The 19,090-nt window shown below is 46.8% G+C and overlaps 1 protein-coding gene across 1 annotated transcript in view; it reads left to right on the forward strand.

The window, feature by feature from the left end:
- HUWE1 (HECT, UBA and WWE domain containing E3 ubiquitin protein ligase 1) overlaps nucleotides 1-18,548 on the forward strand; it is a 170,831-nt gene extending 152,283 nt beyond the window's left edge. Inside the window, exons 51-74 of the mRNA XM_059385249.1 lie at nucleotides 5-108; nucleotides 1,444-1,699; nucleotides 1,896-2,026; nucleotides 2,539-2,753; nucleotides 2,830-3,118; nucleotides 3,257-3,359; nucleotides 4,148-4,694; nucleotides 5,559-6,165; nucleotides 7,039-7,160; nucleotides 7,268-7,424; nucleotides 8,635-8,767; nucleotides 9,065-9,267; nucleotides 9,876-10,003; nucleotides 11,304-11,400; nucleotides 12,298-12,453; nucleotides 12,912-13,157; nucleotides 13,464-13,581; nucleotides 14,220-14,360; nucleotides 15,255-15,542; nucleotides 15,656-15,761; nucleotides 16,289-16,406; nucleotides 16,712-16,893; nucleotides 17,140-17,330; nucleotides 17,919-18,548. Of these exons, the coding sequence (XP_059241232.1) occupies nucleotides 5-108; nucleotides 1,444-1,699; nucleotides 1,896-2,026; nucleotides 2,539-2,753; nucleotides 2,830-3,118; nucleotides 3,257-3,359; nucleotides 4,148-4,694; nucleotides 5,559-6,165; nucleotides 7,039-7,160; nucleotides 7,268-7,424; nucleotides 8,635-8,767; nucleotides 9,065-9,267; nucleotides 9,876-10,003; nucleotides 11,304-11,400; nucleotides 12,298-12,453; nucleotides 12,912-13,157; nucleotides 13,464-13,581; nucleotides 14,220-14,360; nucleotides 15,255-15,542; nucleotides 15,656-15,761; nucleotides 16,289-16,406; nucleotides 16,712-16,893; nucleotides 17,140-17,330; nucleotides 17,919-18,021 (4,741 nt within the window). The 3' untranslated portion in view covers nucleotides 18,022-18,548. The remainder of the gene's footprint in view (nucleotides 1-4; nucleotides 109-1,443; nucleotides 1,700-1,895; nucleotides 2,027-2,538; nucleotides 2,754-2,829; nucleotides 3,119-3,256; nucleotides 3,360-4,147; nucleotides 4,695-5,558; nucleotides 6,166-7,038; nucleotides 7,161-7,267; nucleotides 7,425-8,634; nucleotides 8,768-9,064; nucleotides 9,268-9,875; nucleotides 10,004-11,303; nucleotides 11,401-12,297; nucleotides 12,454-12,911; nucleotides 13,158-13,463; nucleotides 13,582-14,219; nucleotides 14,361-15,254; nucleotides 15,543-15,655; nucleotides 15,762-16,288; nucleotides 16,407-16,711; nucleotides 16,894-17,139; nucleotides 17,331-17,918) is intronic.
- Nucleotides 18,549-19,090: the final 542 nt, after the last annotated feature.

A 19,090-nucleotide genomic window follows, 5' to 3' on the forward strand; every position in this document is an offset into this window, starting at 1 on the left:
GCTCTGCACAGCTATTGATGCCTGTAGAGTCAGAGGAATTGGGTCCCACAAGGCCAAGTGGAGAAGCAGAAACAACTCAGATGGAGTTGTCCCCAGCTCCTACTATAAGTGAGTAGAATTTCAAGGTTTGGGTAAGGAGTGAAGGGTGATTTAACAGGAGGGAAAATGGACATCTTTGGAGTTTTTTACTGTCCTTAAAGAAATAGTAGAAGTTCGGGTCCTCAGAGAGTAGGATCTTAGCTTGCATATTTTCTTTCTTAGCTAAAGTTGAGGTTTCTTCTCTGTGGACTCAAGATCATGTATCTGAGTGTCGAATGATACAGGTGATAATGCAAACAGTTTATTGAGGTGATCACTTTTCCTGGGCTATCATGGCAAGCCTGTTACTTCTTTAAAAGCAACCTTCCGGGCGCCTGGGTGGCTCAGTGGGTTAAGCCGCTGCCTTCGGCTCAGGTCATGATCTCACGGTCCTGGGATCGAGTCCCGCATCGGGCTCTCTGCTCAGCCAGGGAGCCTGCTTCCTCCTCTCTCTCTCTCTCTCTGCCTGCCTCTCTGCCTACTTGTGATCTCTCTGTCAAATAAATAAATAAAATCTTTAAAAAAAAAAATTAAAAAATTAAAAAAATAAATAAATAAAAGCAACCTTCCTGGGACTCCTGACTGGCCCAGTCAGAAGAGCATGCAACAGCTCTTGATCTCGTGGTTGTGAGTTTGAGCCCCACATTGGGGATAGAAGTTACTTTTAAAAAATAGTAAATAAACGTCCAAACAGAAACAACCCTCCAAAGTAGATAGTATTATCTCCGTGAGTAAACTGAAACCCACATGAGATTATTAGCCCAAGACCATTCAATAAGTGATTGAGCTGAGAAAAATCCAGATCTGTTGTGTGACTTTAAAGCTTGCTCTCCTTCAGCACCCTTTAGGCATGGCAAGCACATCACCCACACCCCACACACACACATCTCTCCCATCCTGGCAAACACTGTTCATCTCATGCCACTATTTCCCAGTGGTTTGCAGTGGGGCCTCAAAATTCTTCACAGCAGTGTTCCAACAGGGTAAATTGAGACTTGTTTGCTATTCCTGCTCTGCACCATGCTGCCTGTGATAGGCTCTGGAAAAACTTTAAGGCATAGGAGTTTTTTATTTCAAGGACCCTTCTTTAGGTAAACAAAATCAACATGCATGTACAAGTGGTGCCTGCATGGAATCTGAAAGTGACAGACTCCCTTCCTTACCTGGGGTGCCTAGGGAAAGGTGTTTCACAGGCATACCAGGAACATCATGAGGAATTGAGCTGAGCTTTATAAAGTATATGAGACTGAGGGGAATGTCAGGCGAGCAAGACAGTAGAGAATTGAGAAGTCTAATCTGGCTGCATCTTAATTCGGCCCCCTCTTCTAGGCAGAGATCTAACCTCTCCATGTGACTTCCTCCTAGCCTCTCTTTCCCCAGAGAGAGCTGAAGATTCTGATGCACTGACAGCTGTCAGCAGTCAACTGGAAGGCTCTCCTATGGACACCAGTAGCCTAGCTTCCTGTACCCTGGAGGAGGCTGTGGGTGACACCTCAGCAGCTGGCAGTTCTGAGCAACCCACAGCAGGCAGCTCCACTCCTGGGGATGCCCCACCTGTTGTGACAGAAGTGCAAGGCAGGGGCGATACATCAGGGGAACCTACCCAGCCCCCTGAGGACAGGTAAGCATTGTGTGAACAAGAGGAAAGCAGAATGTGCTGGTGGATATTTCAAGCCACATGCATATTTGTTAACTCTTGCACATGCTTGGTGCACTGGGGAAATCATCCTGGCTTCTATGAGAGTGGGGTGTTATGGGAGTATTTTATAAATGGGGAAACATTAATACTAGAACAACCTGAAAATTATTTTCTTTAGCTCTCCCCCTGCATCCTCTGAGAGTTCTTCCACCAGAGATTCTGCTGTGGCCATTTCTGGAGCAGATTCCCGGGGAATACTAGAAGAGCCACTCCCTTCAACAAGCAGTGAAGAAGAAGATCCCCTTGCAGGTGAGCTCCATGTGTGCTTAGGCCATCCTAGGGTTATGTAGGCTTCTAGGAGCCTTTGGCGTGGAAATTCCTGCCAGTTAAATTGTCCCACCCACATGGAAGGTGGCATACCTATGGGAGGAGGTCCAGCAGTAAGGGAGTGCTGGTGCTGCATGATGGAATGAGCCCAGGCTTTGGAGTCAAACAGATCTTAGCTCAGGTTACCCCCTCTGTAGTCACCTACCTTCAGAACTTGGAACCATTGCTTAACTTCTCTGATCCTTATCAGTACTAAGGGGGATTGATAATAGCTACGTGGTAGGGTCTTGGTGAAGATTCAGTGACAGCATACACGAAGACTATGGCACATAATAAGAGCTTTACTGAGCCTAGGGAAGGTGAAGGGGCCCTCTTTGTGTCCTCTGTCCTTTGCATGCATTGAGGTTAAATAAGGCCATGGGTCTCTTTACTCCGAGTACATTTTAAGCGTTGGTAGAAATGGGAGTCCCTTCACATTTTGTGCCTCCCCTCAGGTATCAGTCTACCCGAAGGTGTGGACCCCTCTTTTCTGGCTGCTCTGCCTGATGACATCCGCCGGGAAGTCCTGCAGAACCAGCTGGGTATCCGTCCACCAACTCGGACTGCCCCTTCAGCAAATAGTTCAGCTCCTGCAGTGGTGGGCAATCCTGGTGTGACTGAAGTGAGCCCTGAGTTCCTGGCTGCCCTGCCTCCAGCCATCCAGGAGGAAGTATGTGAGCAGGGAGCTGGTGGGGCTAGGCTGCCTAGCTATGGGTATGCCCCCATTGACTTCTTCTGCTCCGTAGGTGCTGGCACAGCAGAGAGCTGAGCAGCAGCGACGGGAACTGGCACAGAATGCCAGTTCAGACACCCCCATGGACCCTGTGACCTTCATCCAGACCCTGCCCTCAGACCTGCGCCGTAGTGTCCTGGAGGACATGGAGGACAGTGTGTTGGCTGTGATGCCACCTGACATTGCTGCTGAGGCTCAAGCCCTGAGGCGAGAGCAGGAAGCCCGGCAGCGACAACTTATGCATGAGCGGCTCTTTGGCCACAGCAGCACCTCTGCACTCTCTGCCATCCTCCGAAGCCCCGGTACAGAGGGAGGCAAGTGGGAGGGCTCTGAAATGTTTGGTTTTGGCCACATGAGGCTCTGTTGTTCCCCTTTTCTCTTATTGGACCCAGCTCACCAACCACCTCCCCAGTTTCATTTTCCTTTTTCTTTCCTTCCAGCTTTCACCAGTCGCCTCAGTGGCAACCGTGGAGTCCAGTACACTCGCCTTGCTGTGCAGAGAGGTGGCACCTTCCAGATGGGGGGTAGCAGCAGCCATAACAGGTACCTTATTTTTTTTTTAATTTATTTTTTATTGTTTTATTGTTTTATTGCCATACCACCTCTCACTTCTGTTGCTAGTCCAACTTCCTTAATTTATAGGTGGAGAGACTGGATGATCTCTCTAGGATATTGCCTTGAATGAGTAGGGGAGCCAGATCTTTGGACTCCCCCTTCAGAAAGACACAGCTTTGGGGTGGTGTAGCTACCATAGACCATAATCACAAAGTAAGGCAGACTGGCAGCAGGTGCTAGCTGTGGTTATAGTAAGGAAAGCCACTTGCCGAGAGCTTGTAACATCTAGGCTGTGGAAGAAGAGTTCATTACTACCCAGGCTGAAGCAGACTGCACCCAGCATGCCAAAATATAAAGGGAGTGATCAGTCCCAGTGAGGCAGGCAAATCCTTTATAGGCTAGAGAAGGTAGGAAATAAGCATTATTGGTTTGTTTTTTAAGACCTTAAGTGTAGTCTGACTTCACCAATTGTTAGTATGGACACTGTTGTAGGGCAATCAGTCACTTAACCTGTTTGAGCCTCTTGTTCATCATCTCAAAAATGGACAGTTCTTTGGTCTTTTCAGCAGCCCCATACCAGTTGGTATGGATTATAGAGTACTTGGTACCCAGTAGATACACAAGAGGGCAGCTCTTCTTACTGTTAAGAACACTTAGACTAGACACTCTTCCCTTATGCCTCCTTGGAAGTATGTAGCTCATTCCCCTTCCCTTGGGCTATACCTAATCCCCGAGCTCTAGCTGAAGTGTTACCTAGAAACCATGCTCTGTTCCAGGCCTTCTGGCAGTAATGTGGACACTCTCCTCCGCCTCCGAGGACGGCTACTTCTGGACCATGAAGCCCTATCCTGTCTCCTGGTCCTGCTTTTCGTGGATGAGCCAAAGCTTAATACTAGCCGTCTACACCGAGTACTGAGAAATCTCTGCTACCATGCCCAGACCCGCCACTGGGTCATCCGCAGTCTGCTCTCCATTTTGCAGCGCAGCAGTGAGAGTGAGCTATGCATTGAAACACCGAAGCTCTCCTCAAGTGAGGAGAAGGGCAAAAAGTCAAGCAAAAGCTGTGGGTCGAGCAGTCATGAGAACCGGCCACTGGACCTGCTACACAAGATGGAGTCTAAGAGTTCCAACCAGCTTTCCTGGCTCTCAGTATCCATGGATGCAGCCCTAGGCTGCAGGACTAATATATTCCAGATCCAGCGTTCAGGGGGTCGCAAACACACTGAGAAGCATGCAAGCAGTGGCTCCACCGTCCACATCCACCCCCAGGCTGCTCCTGTTGTCTGCAGACATGTTTTGGACACACTCATTCAATTGGCCAAGGTGAGGAGCTTGAACCCAACCCTTGGGGATGGAAGGGGGGGTCACAGCCACAACCTAGATGAAATCTGAACTCTGAGAAAGCTAGCAGGTCTTTCTGCACTATTAATCCTCAGGCACGTATTATTTCTGGGAGTTATCCAGTAAATAATTTTGTGGGGTTCTTACTTTCACTTTTTATAATTTTTGTGCATTTGGTTATCAAAACTCTCAGTGGTCTGTATGATCCCCATTCTACAAATGAAGAAGCTAGGGTACAGAAATTTTTAATGGCTTTGTCATGTGGCTAGTAAGTGATGGACCTGGACCTAGAACCTGCTCCTTTTTTAAAAAAAAAAAGTTTTTATTTATTAGAGAGAGCACAAGTGGGGGAGGGGACAGGGAGAAGCAGACGGCGCACTGAGCAGGGAGCCTGATATGGGGCTCGCTCCCAGGACTCCAGGATCATGACCTCAGCCGAAGGCAGACACTTAAGCACCTAAGCCACCCAGGTGCCCCTGTTCAGTCTTATTTTTAATAATCATTGCTGCCATTTTTGAGGGCCTACCTCGTACCAGGCACTATGCAAAAATACATTATCTCCTTTAATCTTGGCCGTTTTTTTGATAGAGCATGATTATGCTCCCCATTTCTTAAGTACAGAGACAGATGCTCAGAGGTTAGCTAATCATCTCCCTACAAACCCCTTGTTTGCTTCTCTAGGCCACTTCACCATCAGTTAGATAAAACTCATATATGATCTTTCTCCCATGTCACCAAAGCTATTCAGAAGAATGGTGTGTCTAGGAATCAGTTGTCTCTCCTTGTCAGGAAGATGTATTTTCTGTGTAGACCCTTAGACCAATCCTGTCCTCCTTTTGCCGGCAGGTATTTCCCAGCCACTTTACACAGCAGCGGACCAAAGAAACAAACTGTGAGAGCGATCGGGAGAGGGGCAGTAATAAGCAGGCCTGCAGCCCATGCTCTTCACAGTCCACCAGCAGTGGCATTTGCACAGACTTCTGGGACTTATTGGTAAAACTGGACAACATGAATGTCAGCCGGAAAGGCAAGAACTCCGTGAAGTCAGTGCCAGTGAGCGCTGGTGGTGAGGGGGAAACCTCCCCATACAGCCTCGAGGCCTCTCCACTGGGGCAGCTCATGAACATGTTGTCACACCCAGTCATCCGCCGGAGCTCTCTCTTAACTGAGAAACTCCTCAGACTCCTTTCTCTCATCTCAATTGCTCTCCCAGAAAACAAAGTGTCGGAAACACAGGCTAATTCTGGCAGCAGTGCTTCCTCCACCACTGTTGCCACCTCAACCACATCTACCACCACTACCACTGCTGCCTCCAGCACGCCCACTCCCCCTGCTGCAACCACCCCTGTCACTTCTGCTCCAGCTCTGGTTGCTGCCACGGCTGTATCTACCATTGCCGTAGCTGCTTCGACCACGGTGACTACCCCCACGACTGCTACCACTACTGTTTCAAGTAAGTGTGGATGTAGGCTGGGAGCTTTGGGGTATGGACACCCACCTCACCCTCCACTCCCCCATCCAGGTATTACTCCCTAATGATAGCATTCGGCTTGGTTTGTGTTTGCAAGAGCCAAATGTGTTCATTTTTCCCCCCCTCAGTCCCAGTTTTCTCTCTCCATCATTCTCTTCCCCACACTCATCCACCTACCCACACAGACACTCCCGAAGACCAGCGGGCATTCACTGAATATGGCTTCCCTAGGCTAAGCACCAAAAGGAGGAGGAGAGAGAAAGAAAGTCCCTATTTTTAAAGAACTCCCAGCCTTTTCATCCTGGTTGAGGGAACCAATCTCAGGAAAAAGTTTTAAGAGCCAACAGGATACCGTGTGAATAAGGGTAGAATAGCCAGGCTATCCTAGGAAGTAAAAGGAATGAGCCCTATAGCATACTGGTAAAAATTACTGGAAAAAAAGTTTTGAAGAGGGGGCTCTGATGGTAGGGAAACAATTGAGAAATGTTTGAGATTCTTTGTCACTTTAAAAGGTAGGTCATGAGAGTCCTTGACATCCCAGGTCATTTGGATTTAGCTTTGGTGGGTGGCTTTTCATTTGTACTACTTTACGATAGTGAAGCTCTGGACAGTTCAGTGATTATCTGGTTCTGTCATGTGAGGTTTTCTTTTTTTTTTTAATTAAATTTATTTATTTTCAGCATAACAGTTTTTATTATTTTTTCACCACACCCAGTGCTCCATGCAATCTGTGCCCTCTATAATACCCACCACCTAGTACCCCAACCTTCCACCCCCCCACCACTTCAAACTCCTCAGATTGTTTTTCACAGAGTTTTATTAGAGGCTTACAGTGTTCCATCTGATTCCTCAAAGCTTCTACAACTACTAAGGTCAGCAAATCTCCAGCAAAGATGGGTGATGGGGGCAGCAGCAGTGCAGACTTTAAGATGGTATCTTCTGGCCTCACTGAAAACCAGCTACAGCTCTCTGTGGAGGTGAGTCCAAGCTCTTCTGAATTCCTAAGATTGAGGGGAAAATGGTGGATGGGAATAGATAAAGTTTTCATACTCAAGTTGAGGCTTACCCTTTTTCTTTCCCCCAGGTGTTGACATCCCACTCTTGTTCTGAAGAAGGTCTAGAGGATGCAGCAAATGTGTTACTGCAGCTCTCTCGGGGGGACCCTGCAACCCGGGACACTGTTCTCAAGCTGCTACTGAATGGAGCTCGCCATCTGGGTTATACTCTTTGTAAACAGATAGGTAATAACCAGAGTAAAGCATCTTGTCTTTCTAAAGCTTTCCAATGAGGGGTCACCTCTTTATGGAAGCCTTCCTGGATCTCCAGGTTGACTCAAACTCCTCTGTGCTTCTGTAGCACAGCCCCTGTCCTCTCCTCTGTTGCAGCACTGATAATACTGAGTTGTCATCTGTTTCCCTCTACTTATTGTTCAGGGAGAACAGGGCTGGGCTTCTCTCTACATTCCCAGTGCCTGGCACATGCCTTGTAATCAGTGCTTAGTAAAGGAAAATGAGTACATATAGGACCAGCAGTGCTCTTTTGCTTCTCCATTCTGGGCACTTACAAGAGCCCTGTGATGAGCCTGCTAAGGCAGCTTCCCACCTCAGAGATACACCTGCACTTCACTTAGGCTCAAGAATTGAGAGTCCAAGTGGTAGATATCCCCTGCCTTTGTGCAGTTGTGAGGGTACAGAAGTTCTAAAAACACTTGCAAATTGTCTAGTTTCAGTCTCCCTGTTGTTAATCAAGAAGAAAACTAAAACCCAGGGTGATAAACTGATTGAATTGAGGAGTAGAGCCAGATTTTCTTTAAGCATAGAGAGTCTCTTTGCTCTCTCCCACCCCCAACCCAATCATGGATCGCCCTAGATCTCAGCTACCTGCTTAGTTATCTCCTTCTCACAAATGTGCCTAGAGCAGAGGTGATATGGGTATTGGTTAGACTGTATAACCCAGAGTATTTGTTACATGAGAACTATAAGGTTCTTCCAGAAGGAGTTTGGCCAGTCTCTGATTTCCTTGAGTCGTACCATTCAATACCCATGGGCCAGGCAGTGTCCCACCTACTCTACTGCTATTATCTCCTAATATTCAAAACTGCCTTGTGAGGTTAGTCAGTGTTAGTCTCGTTATCAAGATAGATTCGTGAACTTGGAGAGGAGTTTAAGCAGTTTGCTTGAGATCACCTCAGAAACTGATACTTTTCCCCCTCTGCACTGAGCTGCATTTTGTGTAGATTGAACAGATTCCTGAGGCAGGGTATATTGCTAGTCTCTGAATGGCTGATCCATGAACATACGTAGTAAGGTGAACAGCAGAATTCCTGTTCACTCCAGATTCTCTGCAGCTGAGCAAAGAAGACAGCCTGGGCAGGTTTCTTGGAAAAGTTTGGCTTTCAGCTGCTTCACTAGGGGAGTCTCTGAACACTTGCTGGCTCCTCTGCCTGACCAGGTACCCTTTTGGCTGAGTTACGGGAATACAACCTAGAACAGCAGCGACGAGCCCAGTGTGAGACCCTCTCTCCTGATGGCCTGCCTGAGGAGCAGCCACAGACCACCAAGCTAAAAGGCAAAATGCAGAGCAGGTGGGTGGTTGCCACCCATTTGGCTGTGGGGCTGGAATCTGGGGTATTCTAAAAGGTGGCTCTTGTTGGTTTCCTGGTGGTGGTGTTGTTGGTGGTGTTGTTGTTGGCGGTGTTGTTTCCCCTCTTTGGGCAGATTTTCTTATCTGTCCTATACATGCTTTACCTTATTTTTTCCCACTTTGGGGATTTCCTTCTGAGATTCTTTAACCCTCTGGTTGACACCAAAAAGCCCTGCTCGTTCTGGATGTTTATGCTTTGATGCTGTCAGTATACGCAAGCCACCTCTACACCATCCAGGTTTGACATGGCTGAGAATGTGGTAATTGTGGCATCTCAGAAGCGACCTCTGGGTGGCCGGGAGCTCCAGCTGCCTTCTATGTCCATGTTGACATCCAAGACGTCTACCCAGAAGTTCTTCTTGAGGGTACTGCAGGTCATCATCCAGCTCCGGGACGACACACGCCGAGCTAACAAGAAAGCCAAGCAGACAGGCAGGCTAGGTATGAAACTGGAGTGTCCAGTTGAGGGGCAGGGTTGGTGGTGGCAAACTCAGAGTCCCTGGAGGGCAGGACTTAATGTCATGTTTCCATCCTGCTTAACCTTTTCAAAAAAGGAAGTGATGATCCTTTCCTAGGCTGTTGATGGCTGCGTTCTATATGTCACTCAAGCTCTCTGCATAGGAAATTCATTAGGGCAAGTGAGAATTAAGGGAGAGTGGAAATCCGGCAAAGAAACTGGGGGCAGCTCTTTTGTTGAGCAAGATTTAAGGCACTGAGTGTGTCTCCTTTCTGCTTCTTTGATCACTCCTGACTAAAACATTGCAGCCATGTTGCCTCAGCTGTGGCCTGCCAAATCCTATCTCTTTTTCTCCTGTCCCACAGAACCCTCTACACCTGCCACTATCCATCTGCCTAGCACCATGTCCCCTGCCCTTACTTGTAATGGTAGTTCTTAGTGCCTGGTGAAGAGCACTCTGAAGCTGCCTGAGCTAAAGCTCAAAGACTTCAGCAAGATGCCCTGTGGCAGCCCAGGAGATGGGAGAGAGAATATTGGGCATTCCCTCATTTCTACTTTTTATATCTTGCCTTTTTTTTTTTCTTTCTCCCAGGTTCTTCCGGTTTAGGCTCAGCTAGCAGCATCCAGGCAGCTGTTCGGCAGCTGGAGGCTGAGGCTGATGCCATTATACAAATGGTACGTGAGGGTCAAAGGGCGCGGAGACAGCAACAAGCAGCAACGGTTAGCATGATGCCTGTGGCCCCTCATTCATTTGTCTCTCTCCCCTTCCCCACCACATTATCAGTGGGGTTTCACTGCCCTTACCTTGTATGCTTTTGCATTAAGTTTGCTATATGAATGCTTCCGGACAACAGGGTTACTTTCTTATTGATGTTTTCTCTACTGTTTGTTCATTGTTTTGGATTGATGTGACTTAAAGCTTGGCCATCATACCCCCCTCCCAGCTATCCAGTCAACAGTGGCGCTTTTGCAAACTGCATAATGCTTAGTGTCTGGGTTCTGAGGGGGTGTGGGATAAAGGTTTTTCAGTCTCATGGAATAATGCAAGTACATCAGGAATCCTGCCCTTGTAATGCCCCCAGGCTTGGTATACATCCCATGCAGCCTCTTCTAGGCTATGATGGCTGGTCTATCTACCCTGGCCTCTGCTTCTGTTCTCCACACTCTCTTGGTACCATGGCACCTAGGCACTTAGGCACTTTTAGGAAGAAACCTTCAGGTTCCTAGATAGCAAACTCATTGTTGGGATCCCAGCACAGAGTAGCTGCGGGAAAAGCCTAGCATCATGTCTATATGCTGTGGCACTCTCATTGTTTTCCTGTCCTTGCAACATGCAAGTCACCTTCCCAAGATCCAAGAAATAAAGGTATCCTGAGGCCTGGTTTTTCTTTGCATATTACTTCTATTTAACACAGTGTGATTTCATTGAGCATGCTGAGAACATCGTAGAATTTGAGAGCTGTGACTCCCAACACAGTAGAAAGGGAAAACAACTATTATTCTGGAGTATTTTCTGCGCCATCTTTCCCATACCCAAAAGGACAGATGTTGGCTTTGTGAATACTCCCACCCATCAAAGGTTGTCCCTTATTTCTCCTTTTCTGAGCAAACAGAAACAGAGAGCCAAACCTACAGTGTGCTCACCTGAGGAGTGTGTGTGTGTGTGTGTGCGCGCGCGCGCACGCGCATGCAATCTGTTCTCAGAAGAAGTCTTCAGGTCTGGTGTCTAACTAGACATAACTAACTGGACATAGGCCTGGAGTACAGTGGAGGCAATGCAGGCATCCAGGGAGCTTTTTGGAAAAGTTTACTAGCTCAGGGTGGAGGACGGCAAAGGAGGTGGGAAGGCCATTCTTTTGTTCTAGAAAGCTACAGAGTTTTTTGACCAGATAAAGGAAGCTTTATCTTCTAAGCTTTCCAAACTTATGATGTATAAGAATGGGTAGAGCCAGCCTCTAGCCTCTCCCTGAGGAAAGCAGAGTTGCACCCTTTTATGTGACTTTGTCTCCCTTTTATCCAGTCGGAGTCAAGCCAGTCGGAGGCCTCTGTCCGGAGGGAGGAGTCACCCATGGATGTGGACCAGCCATCTCCCAGTGCTCAGGATACTCAGTCCATTGGTCAGTACTACTTCCTGTTTCCAGTACAGCAGAAGAGAAAGCCAGTCTGCTGCATCCCCTGTTCTCTATATACATGAGCTCAGTGTTTTCCAGTTTGTTCCAGTGAACGCTGGCTTTTGTAAATGTTAATAGGCATTTACCAACCAAGATCACTAACTGTCACCACCTCACCCTTTCTGGAGATTTATAGCATACACTACAATTCCTGTAGTAAAAGAAACTATGATGTGATAATGTTAGACATGGAGACAGCATATGTTTGAGTGGTGGCTCTGCCATTTGCTAGCTCTGGGACATGAAGCAAACCTCTCTTAGCTTCAGTTTCCTTGTTTAAAACAGGGATGTTCATAGTTAAGATTGAACAAGTGAACACACACCCATATATATAGCACTTAAAACAGAACCTGGCACATTGCGGGTGCATTAGTAGCAGCATTTCTCAAAAGTTAATTGTACGTAGAATACTTTCCGATGCCCTCCTAAACACATTTCTGTGGAATAGGGTTGTCACAGGACATCCGTTTTTGAAATGCATTAAATCATTTAATAATCCATAGATTCTTTGAAAGCTAATGAGGCAGTGAGTAAACCAGCTCTGTCTATAGTAGTCACTGGCCACATGTGCCTATGGAGCACTTAAAATGTGGCTTCTGCAGCTGTGGAACCAAAATTTTTATTGTATTAATTGTAATTGATTTAAATTTAAATGTCATCTAGTGTAGGACTGGAGCTTGCTTTCAGATAACTGCTCAGTATTACTTAGTAAGTAGCCAGTGGGCCAGTCTGCTTGATCTGGCATTGGAAATCTGGATTAATGGCCTGCACATTTGATCTGGGAAAAAGCTAAATGAAGGTGAAACCTCAAAGCTTTCTCTCTCTCCTTTCTGTGGCCTATAGGCTCAGATGGAACCCCACAAGGGGAGAAGGAAAAGGAGGAGAGGCCACCTGAGTTACCCCTGCTCAGTGAGCAGCTGAGCTTGGATGAACTGTGGGACATGCTGGGAGAATGTTTAAAGGAACTAGAGGAATCCCATGACCAACATGCAGTGCTAGGTGAGTTGTGGCCTTTGGGCCAAGGTCCCACCCTGCTGATCTGCTCTCGGGCCCTTTCTGCCCACTCAGTTTTCTTCCTTCCAGATCACCTCTCTCTCTCTCTCTCTCTCTCTCTCTCTCTCTCTCTCTCAATGTCTCTGTAATGAGAATTCAAAGGAGGGGTGTTTTTTCTCTCACTTCAGTATCCAAAAAAAAGATTGGCTCTTTCTTTTAGTAGCTGTATCTTTTCACTTTTTAGATCAGGGGAATCTTTATAACTGGTTGCCTTTTTTAAGTTTCAGGGAAGCTCGGACTTTCTCTGTGGCTTCATTTTTCTTTGCTACATTGTATTTCTCCTATAAGTTTTCATTATTTTTTCTCACATATTGTGCCTCTGTAATTTGATTATGAAGGAAAAGAGGTTTATATGTTGAAGTTTCTAAAGTAAAATAACATTTCCCTGTCATTCCTACCCCCAGTGCTACAGCCTGCCGTCGAGGCCTTCTTTCTGGTCCATGCCACAGAGCGGGAGAGCAAGCCTCCCATTAGAGACACCCGTGAGAGCCAGCTGGCACACATCAAGGACGAGCCACCTCCACTCTCCCCTGCCCCCCTGACCCCAGCTACTCCTTCCTCCCTTGACCCATTCTTCTCCAGGGAGCCCTCGTCTATGCACATCTCCTCAAGCCTGCCCCCTGACACACAGAAGTTCCTTCGCTTTGCAGGTACAGGGAACTCTTAGGCCCATAAAAGAAGGCTTCATTTTTTACAGGGTCACTTCATACACTTTATTCATAGTTGTTTTCATAGGGGAGAGGCGGTGACAGTGCATGTTATGAATAAGTGTATGGTGGGGAGAGGAGAGAGAAAGGGAAAGAATGAAGCTAGTGATATAGGGCCTGGGTTTGAAAGGCCTTTTATGCCACACGGTCTTTTTTCCCTGAAACACAGAGAGTTGCTGTCTGGTTGGCAGTAATATAGTCTTCTGGGAGCCAAGATGTGCTGATTCTTGGTGTCCTTCCTCCCCTCAGAGACTCATCGCACTGTGTTAAACCAGATCCTACGGCAGTCCACCACCCATCTTGCTGATGGGCCTTTTGCTGTCCTGGTAGACTACATTCGTGTCCTCGACTTTGATGTCAAGCGCAAGTATGTGTCCTGGAGGCTGTGGGTTGGAAACTTTTCAAGTGGTATCTCTCTTCCCAGAAAGAGGCCAAAATTCCTCCTGAAGGAGTGTTTCCAGGGGAAAGAAGTTTCCCTTGGTGGCAGCCCTTGGAATGGTGCTAGGCAGGAGGGAGGAGGTTCATCTGTGCCACTGACCATCATCATACCTAAATACTCCCTCTCCTTCTCCATTTCTGTCTCCATTCTTCATCAGAGAAATGCAGTCCTTTCTTTAATCACATGACTTCTAAAGTTCCATTCCATTCTTTGGGGTCATACAAGAGGTATGGGTAGCCACAATACACTTACAGCAGGGCTTGGGGGCAGTGGGGGCTCCACAGCACTCCCGTCATCCTTACCCTTGTCTTTTCTGTGCACCTACACGTACTGCCTGCTGTGCCACAATCTCTGTGGGACTTTATGCAGTAGAGATAGGAAAATTTGGTGTTGGTAATGAATGACCCACTTCTCCCAACTACTGAGTACTTTTCACCTTCCCCTGGGGAGCAGATGTTTAGTAGAAGATGGGAGAAGCATCATTATAGGTCTTCATTCTAATCAAGCAAACAGAAACTTGGTCTGCCACACCCAATCCTATATTCCTTCCTTCCCTACCTCCCAAGATATTTTCGCCAAGAGCTGGAACGTTTGGATGAGGGACTCCGGAAAGAAGACATGGCCGTGCATGTCCGCCGTGATCATGTGTTTGAAGACTCCTATCGTGAACTGCACCGGAAATCCCCTGAAGAAATGAAGAATCGATTGTAAGAGCCCAGAACGAGAAAAGACAGAATGGGAGGGTGGAGGATCTTCCTACGTGGTAGTGAAGGCTTACTCCAGTGCCAGATGTGCAGGGGAACTCCAGAGGAATTCCAGATAGGAACCCGGTATAGAAAATCTCACTGAGCTGAGCTACCCACCAATTCCCAGGGAGAAGAGTCTTTGGAATTTACAAAGATAGACCCGATGACTTCGCAGAGAGTTTTCTGTTATACTAGGAATGGGAAGCCTGCTAAGCAAATGCTATTCAGGCTTGGGAGAGACCACACTTGCATAAATGGCCCCTCACGAAATTGCTAATCACTCACTGGTAACTCTGAGCTGCCTAGAGGAGATCAGCAGTTTATAATAATAATATGTGTCATGGAAGCCAGTGAGATGATAAACCTGTTGGTGTAGTTTGGTGCTCCTGAGCTCAGGAACCTGATTCCTCCTCTACCTCATGGCATGGGCTCACCATCCATGTTACCACATAGGAAGTCGGGCTTCTGAGACAGACTGGGCCCAGCTCCTCCACCACCAAATCCTTACAGACATCAGACTGAGCTCAGGCCTCTCTGACACCACTTGTCAACTCCTCTCCCTGCTTCCCCTAAGTGAGGCCCTCATTTAAGCCTCTGTACCTTTCCTGTTGCTGTTTTCTGGAATATTGATAAGCTTTTAGTGATAATTCAGGATATCTTTTCTATGATGCTTTCTTGTCCCAGATCCCCACCGTTCCTCTGGGCTTTCCTGGTACTCTGCATTCACCTCTGTTCTCTGATCCTGCACTCCCCAGCCACTGCTTCACTCACTCACTCACTCACTCGGGTCATGCTACATAAATGAATGGATTTGTGCTGGGCTTTCTGCACATCTGTTTCTGGTCTCTTATGCAGGTATATAGTGTTTGAAGGAGAAGAAGGGCAGGATGCTGGAGGGCTCCTGCGGGAGTGGTATATGATCATCTCTCGGGAGATGTTTAACCCTATGTATGCCTTGTTCCGTACCTCACCCGGTGATCGGGTCACCTACACCATCAACCCATCTTCCCACTGCAACCCCAACCACCTCAGCTACTTCAAGTTTGTTGGACGCATTGTGGCCAAAGCTGTATATGACAACCGCCTCCTGGAGTGCTATTTTACTCGGTCCTTCTACAAACACATCTTGGGCAAGTCTGTCAGGTGAGGAATGTGGCACAGGATCCACATTCTCACTTGACAGGTCCTTTTCTTGTGTCCCACCCCCGTACTTCTCTCCTCCACCCTAACCTATGACTCTAATTGTGTTTTTCTAGATACACGGATATGGAGAGTGAAGATTACCACTTCTACCAGGGCCTGGTTTATCTGCTGGAAAATGATGTCTCCACACTAGGTTATGACCTCACCTTCAGCACTGAGGTAGGTCGAGAAATCTTGACTGCAGCACATCTTATCTAGTCCAGGAAACCCATTGGGGGACCACCCTTGAACTGGCAGTGGATAAAGTCTCATGCCCCATTCCCCATCTAGCAGTGAGCAGTGGATATTTGCATGAGACATCACAAACAGAAAAACCAGGATTTTGTAAAAACAATCCAGGGTGTTTCCTAGTTTCCTTTTTATTTTTTTTTAAACTGTTCAGTATAGTATTCTTCATTCCCAAAAGTAGTTCATTATAACAGATTTAAGTGAAAAACAGTAATTTTTAAGGTTACTCTTCCTCCAAATTGTTTTCCGTAAAGATTGTGCTATGTCATGTTACACATGTTAACCATGGCTTTTCCCTATTGCAAAGTTATGCGCTCATGATAAAGGACACTTTTTTATGACCTTGCTTTGTCTTTCTGCCCAGGACATGTCAAAGAGTTCAAGTAATCCTAGGTATCTATATAAATCTCATCCTAGACCAAGCCTGACATGAATGATTGGTATTTTGGGTATTCTAGGTCCAAGAGTTTGGAGTCTGTGAAGTTCGTGACCTCAAACCCAATGGGGCCAATATCTTGGTAACAGAAGAGAATAAAAAGGAATATGTACACCTGGTGTGCCAGATGAGGATGACAGGTAGGGGAAATGTCCCTTAGACTCTTTATCGTTCATACGGAAGAGGTCAGGTCTCAGTCATTTCACAGATACTGTTTTTTCTCTTTCCCTGTGCCAGCCACAAGTGCCTGGCACAAAGAGTCTACAAACATCTGACCAAAAAATACTTCCCTTCATCCACCTCCATTCAAGGGCCAGAAGCAGTGTTAGGTGAAACAGGCAAACCATTCAGTATCCTCGTTGCAGTAGAGCTAGACTGAGGATCTCTGACCTCTTAACAGTTGTGTGAGTTTAGACGCCTCATGGCTTGTTGGTTCTCTCCCCAGGAGCCATCCGTAAACAGCTGGCAGCTTTCTTAGAAGGCTTCTATGAAATCATTCCAAAGCGCCTCATTTCTATCTTCACTGAGCAGGAGTTAGAGCTCCTCATATCAGGACTGCCCACAATTGACATTGATGATTTGAAATCCAACACTGAATACCACAAGTACCAGTCCAACTCTATTCAGGTGAGCTGCTGCTGGCATCCTTCCCCATGTCCCTAAGCAGTGCTAGTTGGTATGACACCACATAATTCAGCACTGTTAGGGGGCAAAGGGATATAGGTGAGAGCGTACTTATACCTAACTCTTCATCCTTCCAATACGTGTTTTCAGGGGATGTTCTTGCCCATCTTATGGAATGAAAGAACTGGACTTGCCTAAGATTCAAGATTCCAACCCCCTCACACTGACTTCTTGTGTCCTTTCCCATAGATCCAGTGGTTCTGGAGAGCATTGCGTTCTTTTGACCAAGCTGACCGTGCCAAGTTCCTTCAGTTTGTCACGGGTACTTCCAAGGTGCCCTTGCAAGGCTTTGCTGCCCTTGAAGGCATGAATGGCATTCAGAAGTTTCAGATCCATCGAGATGACAGGTCCACAGATCGCCTGCCTTCAGCTCACACATGGTAAGAAGAAGGGGTTGTTCTTCTTCTTAGCATTCAGACTGAGCTTTCCTGTTTGTTGCTTCTAGACCCCTAAGCAAGGGCAGGAACCCCAATCTGGCCTCAGCTGTACTAGATCTGGAGTAGTGCATAATTTGGTAGTTTTGTGGAAAAGGTGATGTTTGAGATGAGAAGCTGGCCCAAATTCACAGTGAGGCTAGGGAGACATTGCGGGTGAGCACTGCCACATGAGAGCACAGTGTACTCCAGGGCTGAGCTGGAACAAGGAGTTAAGAGGGAACAGAATGCTTAAAGATGTTGATCACCAGAGGTTGGATCACCAGTGACTCCAAATGCCTCTTTGGAGCTTGCACATTAACCCAGAAGTGAGACTATGGTGTTTAAGGACTGACAGGGTCAGATTTATGCTTTGGGAAACTGATGGGCAGTATTGGGGCCAGATTAGAAGAGGGAGGACGAGGCCTAGGACAAGATTTCAAGTCTGCAAGAGAGGAAAAGTTTCCATCAGGGAGGAGAGGTCGGTGGGCACCATGGGAACATAGGGATCATGACTATCTTTTGTCACAAACTGATATTTTTTTCTTTCTCTAGTTTTAATCAGCTGGACCTGCCTGCCTATGAGAGCTTTGAGAAGCTCCGCCACATGCTACTATTGGCCATCCAGGAGTGCTCTGAAGGCTTTGGGCTGGCCTAATAAGGCCCCGCCCACCACTGTGGGGTTTTTCTACCATGTTGGACCTGGGAATTGGGGGGAAAGAAAAAAAAGAACCAGAAAGAAAATGTCAAAAACCAATAAATGAAATCCACCAACTCACCATGTGTGTGTCCCAGCTTCCCCATCTTCCCCAGCACATACCCATTCCCCCTCTCCTGCTCATTCTCTCTCCCTCTCTCCCTCTCCCTCACTTCCTCCTCCCTGTTCCATGCCGTCCATGATCCCAGCCCATGTGTTAAAAAGGCAATAGCCTTTGCAGGGACCTATTTGTCCCAGCTGTTTGAACAGTGTGCTCCTCAGATTCTGTGTTCAGAAGGATTTGCTGCATTGAGACTTGAAACCTTTGGATAGGGGAAAAATTATATATATATATATTTTTTTGTTCTGTTTGCATTTCTTAATTTGTGCTTGGAATGTGTTGATGTGCACAGCTAATGATTCAATGCGAGACAAGATTGGCGTCTGTGTTGTGGAGGTTTCAAATAAAGAGCACTCTTCATAACTCACTTTTCACAACGGAGTTTTTTTCAAACTTAAAAGAAATAACTCTTGAACACATGCTAGACATCTAGAGAAAAGATGCAAATGGACTCTCCAGAAAACCATCTTTGCCACCACCACTGGTGCGTCTTCCTTCTTCAAAGTCGGTTTCCCCATTGTCAGGAGAGATTGGCAACCACCAGGAATTGAGGGGAGCCTGTTTTTTAGAATGGGATCTGCATTTGAGGGCAGTGATGGTGTTAAAATTTGCAGCCAAGGACAAAGCATCACCTTGCTTGAGGGGAACAAACCAGCAAGTTGTAAGAAACATTCTGAGAACTCAAGCCAACCGACAGTTCTATGTGATGAGCCTTTATAACGGCCTCAAGTGTAGAGCTCAGTTTAGAATTTTTATTTCATTTAATGTTTTAGGTTTTCTAACAAATTTCAGTAAGCAAGTAATTGGACCAGCTCTCCAGAACAATCTTCCCATCCATTTTGGTTTTGTTTTCGTCATCTGCCGATCTGTTCACAGATCACCCAGTAGAGTAGTCTCTTGGTTTTTACT

The sequence above is a fragment of the Mustela nigripes genome, chromosome X, assembly GCF_022355385.1.
Source record: "Mustela nigripes isolate SB6536 chromosome X, MUSNIG.SB6536, whole genome shotgun sequence".
Lineage (NCBI taxonomy): Eukaryota > Metazoa > Chordata > Mammalia > Carnivora > Mustelidae > Mustela > Mustela nigripes.